General features: G+C 37.3%; 2 protein-coding genes across 2 annotated transcripts; one reads left to right on the forward strand and one right to left on the reverse strand.

Moving 5' to 3' along the window:
* Window positions 1-945: 945 nt before the first annotated feature.
* On the forward strand, window positions 946-6,510 carry TRIADDRAFT_60540 (uncharacterized protein; the record flags this gene model as incomplete). Its single annotated transcript, XM_002116494.1, has 6 exons — window positions 946-1,039; window positions 4,344-4,530; window positions 4,951-5,189; window positions 5,472-5,604; window positions 5,729-5,892; window positions 6,017-6,510. The coding sequence occupies 6 exons, from the start codon at window positions 946-948 to the stop codon at window positions 6,508-6,510; spliced, it is 1,311 nt and encodes a 436-aa protein (XP_002116530.1).
* A 1,105-nt stretch (window positions 6,511-7,615) lies between these two features.
* Window positions 7,616-10,526, reverse strand: TRIADDRAFT_31113 (uncharacterized protein; the record flags this gene model as incomplete). Its single annotated transcript, XM_002116560.1, has 13 exons — window positions 7,616-7,762; window positions 7,857-8,011; window positions 8,148-8,274; window positions 8,358-8,413; window positions 8,510-8,605; window positions 8,697-8,807; window positions 8,894-9,051; window positions 9,148-9,210; window positions 9,304-9,436; window positions 9,635-9,787; window positions 9,927-10,017; window positions 10,212-10,294; window positions 10,379-10,526. The coding sequence occupies 13 exons, from the start codon at window positions 10,524-10,526 to the stop codon at window positions 7,616-7,618; spliced, it is 1,521 nt and encodes a 506-aa protein (XP_002116596.1).
* Window positions 10,527-11,213: the final 687 nt, after the last annotated feature.

Here is an 11,213-nt window from a genome sequence, read left to right on the forward strand (position 1 = left end):
GAACTATAATAGATATATAATTAGCGTAGCTTAGATTTTATTACAGGATGTAGGTGAAAAAGGACTTTTATCCTATAGGAGAAAAATACGCATTAATATTGTTAGTTTTGATATCGGTCGCGTTGTCTGTTATAATTACACTGTACAGTACTGTATAATCAATTGTCTGGAGAATGTAACATTGATTTCTGTAGGAGCGAGAGTATAAAGGTAAAGTTCTGCATTCTATTAGGCATAAACGTCATGGAAAGATGATCTTTCACGTTTGTTGAAAGTTGTACGTCAAAATCTGTTGACTCTCTGTGATATACGAGTATTGGTCTAATTACGTTCAGAGCTGTTCATTAGACTTGATCGACTCTAAGCTCATCGAGATGATCATTTGTTCACAGTAATTATGCTAGGACATTGCTACAAAATTTGAATTGCAAGTATCAATGCAACTTATTCTCTCTCTCTAAGTAATCTATTCAACACTATCAAGATTCAACAAAAAGACTTTGTAACACTGAGAATGTTATTATGGAATTGCTTTTATCGGTAACGGTCATTTCTACTGTTGGTGCTCCTTCATGATGATACCTAGGCTTTATCCATTTTCAATACGGTAATATTGTGCTTGAAATACAAGCTTTACTTTTAGTATGGATATCTCGATATGACGTTATTACGGCGTTGCTATAGTACAGTATTGTAGCATGGCTATTTCTCCATCTATACTCCATTGTATGAGGAAAGCTTTGGAGCAGTTGCAGCATCCTGCTCGCTTGCATTTCCATTTCTACACGAGGGTTTAAACAGTAAAATTCACTATTCCTAGGTGATTATTTTATTCAATAACGTTGATGATGGGATGATCCTGATTGCTTACAACTTATTCACTAGCACTATCTTGACTAAGATATATCGATTATGCCGATGCGAAGCAGATTAAAAAATTTCTAAATGCGGCAGCCAACTTACCCTCTCGGAACCGTCCTAGCTTATGGCAGTTGTGGCAAGGAAAGAATTGCCTTGGATTCTAGGCCTGCGCATAAAGGTTTGTCCACGCCGGTCGCGTGAACAAGACAAGTGCCTCTAGAAAGGTCTCCACAGTACAGTACACTCTAGGCCTACAGTCGTAGACCGTACTGTACACTGTACACTACTGTACTGTAGCAGTCAATCTCTCCTAGTTGCTGTACTGTACACTGTACTGTACAGTACAGTACAGCAACTAGGTGTGCAGGCATACTGTAAATCACTGAATAAACTACACAGTACAGTACTGTAGCGATGGCAGCGGTACAAATCGGCTTCACTTGGATGGGGACTAGACTTTGACTGGCTGGAAGGCGTCATTTCATGCAGTGTACAATACTCCACTACAGTGTACAGTCATGAATCACTGAATACATTCTTAGAGTACTGTAGCTTTGGCAGCAGTACAAATCGACTGCCAATCGCTGCACTTGGATTGGAGAATAGACTTTGACTGGGCGGAAGGTGTCATTTCATACAGTGTATAGTACTCCACTACAGTGTACAGTGTACAGTCGTGAATCATTGACTATTTTTAGAGTACTGTAGCTTTGGCTGCAGTACTGTATAAATCGAGTGCCAATTGCTTCACTTGGATTGGAGAATAGACTTTGACTAGGTGGAAGGTGTCGTTTCATACAGTGTATAGCACTCCACTACAGTGTACAGTGTACAGTCGTGAATCACCGACCATTCTTAGAGTACTGTAGCTTTGGCTGCATTACAAATTGACTGCCAATTCCTTCACTTGGATTGGAGAATAGACTTTGACTGGGCGGAAGGTATCATTTCATACAGTGTATAGTACTCCACTACAGTGTACAGTGTACAGTCGTGAATCACTGACTATTTTTAGAGTACTGTAGCTTTGGCTGCATTACAAATTGTCTGCCAATTCCTTCACTTGGATTGGAGAATAGACTTTGACTAGGTGGAAGGTGTCATTTCATACAGTCTTTAGTATTCCACTACAGTGTACAGTGTACAGTGTACAGTCGTGGATCACTGACTATTTTTAGAGTACTGTAGCTTTGGCTGCAGTACAAATCGACTGCCAATTGCTTCACTTGGATGTGAGAGTAGACTTTGACTAGGTGGAAGGTGTCATTTCATACAGTGTATAGTACTCCACTACAGTGTACAGTGTACAGTGTACAGTCGTGAATCACCGACTATTCTTAGAGTACTGTAGCTTTGGCTGCAGTACAAATCGACTGCCAATTGCTTCACTACCGTGGAAAATCCAACAACCGACAAAATCGTTGGCCAGACTAACGACATACATGACATCTATGTGTGTCCATGTCGATGTCTAGACAGTAGATATACACCATAACCACAAGGCTATGGACGATCTTGATGCGATAGAAGCAGTGTGTCATGGACTACTGCCCCCCAACAAGAAAGGGAGACGTAAAGCGATCGTCGACTATAGTAATGATATGGAGGCCGATTATTTCCGTCCTCATTTCAACTCTATCGCATAACGAACGCACATTGCCCTGGCTGTCGTTGACATGGAAATGAGCTGCCAATAGGGCTGCCAAGTTGATTTTGCGCAGTATGAAATACGCTGGGATGGGTTGCATAGAGTAGATTGAGGGGAAAATGGATAAGCCTCAACATGATTTTGCACTGATGGCTGCTTTGGATCGCTCTTGCTTTCCTTTTAGTGTTAGTCCAAATGATACTGTAGAAAGTTTGCAAGAGGAGAGATTTGGACATGATACTACGTCTAGACAGTATTTTACAACGCACTAGTTTCAGGCATGACGGTGAAAAATGGATCTAGTAACTGTACAGTGTACAGTAGCAGTAGCGATTGCCCTCGCCAGAGGACACTGCAAACTTGGCCACTTTTCACAAATTGGTGCCTACAGTAGAAAGTCCATTTTTCAATTAGCCTCTTTTGGATAGTTTCATTGAGGGTTTGACCATCGACAGGAACTAGATTGACCATCACAGCTTTCGATCATGTTCATTTCTCCAAGCTCTTTTTGATCCCTGCCATCAGTCCCCGTCAAGAAGGACGAGGACTTGTTCCAGTAGTCGGTCCACGCAGTGCAAACTGCATTTCCATAGGAAACACTGTACTCGGCGGTACTGTATAGAACAGACTACTCGTCGAGTCACTTGTAGCCACTTGCACGTTCTACGGTAACTCGATGGCATCCAGTCCGAACTCCGTACGTCCGAGTATACAGTGCCAAGCCAAGAGTCGATATCTACTGGACGGATGACATTGACTGACCAGTGTCTAGGAGCACGACATAGGCCTGAGACAAGGCAGAAAGCGCAATGACGGAGACGAAGAAAAGCAAAACGGTTTGTCATCTGTCCAGTAAAACTGGTAAGTTGGAGTTGATTATTAATGGCTATGGCACTCATTCCATGTTGCAATGACAGATGTGTTATTCTAGTTTATCTTGATGTAAGATAGTGGGGTGAATGGATGATTAAACGGGTATAAAAAAGGGATTGAATAATGACTGTAAGTTGGGATCTTATACTGGGTCAAATGGCATACGCACTGTACTGTATGGACGAGTATATTGGATGTGGTGTTGCTAGTTTTACATTCTGAAAGAATCTCTCTACCATTTGCAGTGGAAATGGAATCTGTTTTTTTGTCACAAAGACAGTTATCACCCCAACACTGGATAACATACTTTCTCCCAATCAATCGCTGAATCATGCAAGTAGGACTCGTCATAGTAGGGGCGAAATACATGCGTTACGCTGGACTACTGTATATAGACCAACAGCAAACTTGTCACCGTAATGGTGAAGGATGCTTTTATTCTTAAGCCTAGTTTAGAAGGATGAATGGCAGCGCTTACACAAACTTTATGCCCTATTAATGCTATTGAAGCCGCCGCATTAACCCATTGAATGATGACTATATGTTGAATTTCCTGATCGATTTCCTAATAGTACAGTTGATGAAGTAAATAGGAGACGGCATCTTTGTCTTCGTATCGACACGCAATAGGCATAGCAATCGAGTAGACTGTAAATCGTCCAATCTGCCAGGTCTGCGTATGGATTGCGGTGAATTTTGACCAAGATTGGCTAGTTAGTAAATACTACATGGGTAATCATGTCTTATACTGTTCAGACTGGAAGAAATGGATAACTTACTGATTACTCCTTGTCTCTCTTGCTGTTCTGTAATCACGATAATGTCCTATTTTGGGCTACACTTTAGCATGCTGATAGAGAACCCAGTGCGCTGCACGGTCTTCATGACATAGATGTAGTGTATTCCAAAAATGGGTGCTCGTAACACAAGCTAATTGGATGTCAATTTGAATTATTAACAGGCAAATTATGCCGCTATCCGCATCGACAATGTTTAAGAAAACCAATTACTGGGTATTCCTACTGTGTTCGCCATATCTTACGTGATAAAAACAGCCCTTATGTGCAATGTAGCTATGTTGGAAAAGTTGGCAAAAACTCTGGTAAACAGTGCTTTTTCGCAGCTCTGAAGAATCCACAACACAAAAGGTAAATTGTGCATGTAGTATGTCACTAGATATACCCTGTCAAGTCGGAAAGCGTAGCAATATAGCATTGTAGATTATAACTTTGCTTTGCGATAATATTCTGCTATATTTCATACCTGTTCAAAACATGGATAACATCCATAGACAGTGCATGAAGGATGACAACCCAATATCATTATTTTAAAATAGACTGTAAAGTAGTTCTCAATCATTATCTTCAAAATATTGAAAAGTTAAATATGTTTCCAATGTTAGCAAAGTGATAGGACGTCTAGCCAGTTCAGTGTATAGAAATAATATAATATGATGAGATAACTTCAATAGTACTCTATTCTTCATAAAGTACAGTAAGCATTTAGCCTCCTGTCATAATAAATTAATTTGCAGTGAAATCATTAATCATGTGCTTAACTGGTTATAGCCAACTATGCAAATTTCATCATCAACAACAACAACGTAAGCAAACCAAGAAACTACCATGTAAAGGCAAAAAGAAAAAAATTGCCATTGGTGAAATGATACTAAATCACTTACAGAGTTGTTATGATCCAACTACCTCTACCAATGCTAACAATAAAAGTAACAAGAAACGAAACAAAAATCCAACTCCGTTAACTCCATCCAATAAACGAAACGATTCGCAATCTCAATTCTCTGATGGTTAGTGTTATGATAACTATCAAATTTCGCAAGCCGTACTGTATCATCTTTTAAAATATATTAATACGCCTATCATTACCTACCTTAATGCTCATCATTCTTTGACTATTTCTAGTTATCGTTAATGTAGCTTAAATTTAAAACGTGTAAGATTCTAAGGTGTTATTACACCTGACCTCTTAAACAGTACAAGCATTAGCAGAATACGATAAATGTACGAATGATGGTTAGTGTTCAATAGAAGTTCTATTGCAATTAAAGTTAAACATATTTTTATTAAAGATGAGATTGTTATAAACAATGATAACGAAGCCAGTAGCACATTTGCAAAATTACCTGTTGAAGATGTCTGGCGAGGAGATGCTGATAGCGAAGCGGAATCTGACGGCATGGATGAAGACTTTCAGTTATTAAAGTAACGATTGCTTTTTTCATTAGTTTCTGTCAACTGTCATGGTGACCATGAATAGCTTACCAAAGACATGTTTTAAGGGTTTGTTACCAGCCACTTTGCACTCATTTACTTCTTGTCATTACAGGAATGCCAATGTCTACACTGAAAAGGAAGCTTGTAAAATTTATTGTCAAAAATTATCAAAGTTAAAAGAATTATATAATGATCAGTTGGATTGGATGCAATCCCTTTTACGAAAAAAAAGGAAACAGTATTTGGCGTCTGTCAAAGGAGTCGAAGATTTAACAGGTTCATTTATGATTTCATTTTCTCAGAAATGAATAAAAATAAATTGATGATAGCTTTCGGATTTCGCGATTTGGGAGCACGTACGACAATTATCTTAACATGACTAAAACGCGTTTTCATTTAGGCGTCAAGAGTGAAGGAGAGACGATTCGTTCTTACGCTACTGCGGCTTATCGACGTTATCAAACAAAGTTTGGTAAAGAAGCTCTCTTGTTGAAGCATACAAAAGAAAAGGATGGAAAAGTTACGAGCTATAAGGGATTAACCCAACGATGCATTTACAACAAGAATGGAGTTAAATGTTCGAGAAGGTGCTTACCATTGACCAAATACTGTTCCAGACATATCTGCTTCGATTCTGAACAAGTCTTGTTTCGGAAATGCTCATTTATTGGCAGTAATCAACATTCTTGCTCGTATTCTGTTAGTTTAATCAGTGATATCTCTACTTGCCCGTTACATACACAACCGAAAATTGAAGATAAGGGAAATCAGTCAGTCGACGGTGATGTAACTTCAACAAATAACACCCTGGGTAATAACATAAATACAGTTCATAGTATTAGCAATGTCAACAACGATAATGAGCAGGATGAAATTGTGGTGGATGACATTTAATTGGTTGCTCATGCTAATGTACTTATTGCTGATCTTTGTAAAGTGATTTCGTTAAGGAAGGCATTTTCTTCATGTTCATCTGTCAATTTGTATTATATATGATGCGTCGCTCTAAAAGCAGACTATGAATTAGGGAATTTGCAGTGACTTGCAACAGTGGATACGTGTTACTAATGCCATTCCTAATGTCAATTAAGAAACAGTTATCAATGATCACAGCCTCTAATGTTCTTGGTAAAATCGAAATAGGATCATTGGTTACTGCAATTATTTTATTTTGTATATATCCTGCTGCAGTGTATGAAATGTAAACTAACTGCATTACTGTAGATTTATGCGACCCTACCTGAAAATAGAGACGAATTTTACTACAAATTTTTCTAGTGTATAATAGAAGATGCCAGAAACTTGGCAATTTTGAAATAACGAGCTTATGTTACACTACTCAGAGTAGTCGACCCATGTTTTCTGATTCAGCTTATTTATTGTCAAATACTTGTTGAAGTACCATTAACATTAATAAAAATGGCTTTAAGTAAGCGTACTGTGAATTGTCCGTATTTTTCATAGAGATCAGTTATACATCGCTATACATGATTTAGTGTACGTGGCATTCTTCGAAAAGTTCGCCTTACCTAACATAAAATTATCAATCGTAATTCTGGTACATTATTGATGTAAAATAGCATAGAAAATACATTTATTGCAATGTTTATATAATTAGTGATGGGCTAATGCTGTAATAAAATCACGTCAGATTATATTTAATTAACGAAGGCGATTAGCTTTATCATCTATGTAAATCATAGAAGAATGTTAAGTCAGAATTTTCATAATAATTCTGGCTGTAACTGTAATACCAATATAAGAGTGAACGTTAAACAGCTTTTTATTTAATAATTAATTAATGAATTATAATTAGTTTACAGTAGCGCTAAATTAAAATCTTTCCTATTTATCAACTGTACACTTATAAATACGTTAATTTAAAACTTCCGTTACATTTATGCATTTGATAATGTCCTTTCACATTTCAGATAATATCCTAATCACAACCTCTGCAGTAGAAATAGATATAAGCGCATATCAACCCCCAATTATCAGTTCAGCCATCACGTTTTAATGATTTTCCTTGAATAACAGTTTTGATTTCCTCTAAATTTAATGTTTCATAGCGTAAAAGAGCCTCTGCCAGTCGTTTATGTTCTGTAGAATGTGTCTTGAGAATATTCCTAGCCCTTTCGTACGCATCCTATATTTTATAGATAGAAGCAATATTGTAGGACTATAAGGATCGAGTGACAAATTAGGATAAAATCACAAGTCTCTTCTTTCCCGTAATATACCTTGATAAGCTGGCGAACTTCATTTTCAATCATCGCTTCCGCTTCTGGGCTATTTTTATCATGATAATGTACCAGACCAGCTTTCTCACTCATCGCGTACTTCGCTACCATTGCTTTAGCGATTTCAGTCGCTTGCTGAACATCACTCGCAGCTCCTGAAGCAATATGTTCAAATATAGTCTATTAGCTAGTGCACTATACTAGTACTGCAAGATACGGTAACTGTGCGAGTATTATACAGTAGTCCTAGCAATAAATTCATTTTTAGACAGTTCTCAGCCCACTACTGACCGCTTGTGATGCTATCATCTCCAAAAATTAATTCTTCCGCAACACGACCTCCCATACAAACATCCAGGCGAGCTAGTAGCTGTTTCTTTGACCATGAAAGCTCATCTTTTTCCGGTAATTGAGTAACCTATCACAAACATGAAATTGATTTTTACCACTGATAAATGTAAACATCGATTCATTTCCTTAGGATAAGAACCTATGACTTACCATACCCAAAGCACTACCCCTAGGCATGATCGTCGCTTTGTGAACTGGCAAAGCATCTGGAACCACAATTAACGATAACGTTATTTTCGTACTATTTCTCTACAGCCTACAAATTTAGTATATTCTGCCTTTTACTAAAACAAGAGCAATACCTCGAGTATATAAAGCTACAAGTGCATGGCCACTTTCATGGAAAGCAACCAAACGACGATTATTTTCTTCAATAGTAGCATTTTTTCGTTCAGGACCTATGTTATTTTAGACAAATGTTTTATGCATTTTAGTTTCTCGTCACTGTTTGAGAATTGTAACAATTCTTAAAATCATAAAATGAAATACCCATTATGATTTTATCCTTAGCAAATTCCAGATGGTCCATTGACACCAAACTTGAAGATGTGAGTGCTGCTTTAATTGCCGCTTGGTTAACTAAGTTGGACAGGTCAGCTCCTGCAAGGCATTCGCCGTAGTGACGTTAATCAATTTGGTGTACATACGTTGCAGTAAGCTACAGTAGTTTGTTTAAACTAACTTACCAGAAAACCCAACGGTACCCCTTGCTATGATAGCCGCATCCACATTGTCAGCGGTAGGTACCTTCCCCAAGTAGTATTTTAAAATCTCTCGTCTACCTCGAACGTCCGGCAATGGTACACTAATTCGACTATCGAATCTACCAGGTCTTACTAATGCTCTATAAAATAATGTTACAAATTTGGAAACTTAGCTGCCAAAATCGTTCTTTACATACATATACCTTTTTTATTAAAAGATATACTACAGTACTAACTTGTCTAGGACTTCAGGAAAATTGGTTGCTCCAATTATGACGATATTATCAGTTTTCTCAAACCTTTATAATGAAGAATAGCATTTACTTCTTTCTGCTGATGATAAGCTACTATAACACATACGATCAACACTAGATTTATAACTATTTACTAACCCATCTAGCTCAACTAGTAGTTGATTTAGTGTCATGCGTGAAAATGGCTGATGGTCCGTTGTGACACGGGTACCTCCGATTGCATCCAATTCATCAATGAAAACTATACACGGTGAATGTTCCTTAGCAGCAGCTAAACAGATAATATTTTATACCACTTTAGAAATCAGCTGCATTATTTCATTGCATTGCTTAGATGATTATAAAGGTTGCATAAATATCGAGATCAAACAATAGTTCTAATTTCTAATAGTCCAGTAATTTCAATTATTTAGCAATGATTAAAGATCACGAAATTATAACAAGACAAAGCAAGATATTTATAATTTACCAAAAAGATTTCTAACTCTGGCAGCTCCAACGCCAACAAACATTTCGTCAAATTCAGAACCGGAACAAAAGAAGAACGGGACTCCAGCCTCTCCAGCTACTGCTCTAGCTAGTAGTGTTTTACCAGTACCAGGCGGTCCAATCAGCAAAATACCTAATTTCAGACAAGGAAAAGTTTTCGGCTTACTAAATACTTACTACTAAATGAGGAAAGACTCACTTGTCGAACAACATAAAATTAGTACAGTAATTTTATCCTATATCTCTAGTTCTGAATAAGTAAGTCAATGTACCAGTTGGAAGTCTTCCGCCTAATCGTTTATATTTTTCAGGATCTTTAAGAAAGTCAACTATATCTTGCAGTTCTTGTTTTGCCTCGTCAACCTGCCATACGAATTCAACACAACGAGTAAGCACTTACAGAGAGAAAACTTTAAAATTTTTTTACTAATGGATAATCCACGTATAGAGAAAATGGAAAGCAACTACATGTCTACTAAGAGTAAAACAGTCGGTTTTTGCTTTCATATTTTACTTATGGTAAAGATATATCATGGTGCAGTAAAAAATGAACTTACGCCTTGTACATCTGTGAACCGATACTTCTTTTCTGACATATCGGGCATAATTTCTTTTTGCTTGGACACTAAAGAGAATGATACTAGTTACTCTAATCTGTGATTAAGGAGCAGGTTATTCAACTGGACGATTTTAACGATAGCATAGAAAGGCTAATGCTACATACTTTTCATTTGTAATTGAGCTTCAATAAGAGATAAAATTAATACCATTCCAATTAAAAATCGAATAGTGTTCCATACTTGTTCTTTGAAAAACGTACCTAACGTCAAATATGAATAAAGATAGTTAATATTGGATTCGTTGTGCTGCATAGAATGAGTAAGTAATAATGAATAAGCTCACCCTTTCGTTGCTGTGTAACAACACTAACTGGATTATTTTCAGAGCCAAGGAACTCTTGGTTACTTTCTCTACCTATTGGCAATTGTTGCTCGCTTCCGGCATACATGTCTTCCTGCTAAAGTAAGTGATGTTAATCAACGATTTTTAGATTACTAACTGACTAATACAACTGCATTTTATTGAATTCATATTTAATCAACCTACCCTTGGTAGCCGTCCTGTCAACCGAAGGGCCTAGCAATATTAAGTGACGGAAATTTAGTTTTGGTTTGTAGAAACTAACTTGTCCAATGTATTGGTCAAATGCCAAAGATAACCGTTGTTATCAGATACACGCATGAATTGCTCAAGTCGTTTTACCTTGACATACTCTGCCTGGCAAGCACCATTGGTAGCATATAATCCGCTCTCGCAGCGACGTATGACGTAAGGGGGATCTTCAACGACCATCGCCTAAAATTTGATACATTAATATTATTAGTATATCAACGAACAGTATTTTATGAAAAAGTGAACAAGTTGAAGTGTTCCTACTCTTAAATATTCAGCTTGGATATCAGCATCTTGTGGATAACTATTTGCCCTGCTTTCTAGCATGTCAAGTTGTGGTCTAGTTTGATACCTGAAATTTCTCATTTGCTGAACGTTGACTACGA

This window comes from Trichoplax adhaerens, genomic scaffold, assembly GCF_000150275.1.
Source record: "Trichoplax adhaerens TRIADscaffold_16 genomic scaffold, whole genome shotgun sequence".
Lineage (NCBI taxonomy): Eukaryota > Metazoa > Placozoa > Uniplacotomia > Trichoplacea > Trichoplacidae > Trichoplax > Trichoplax adhaerens.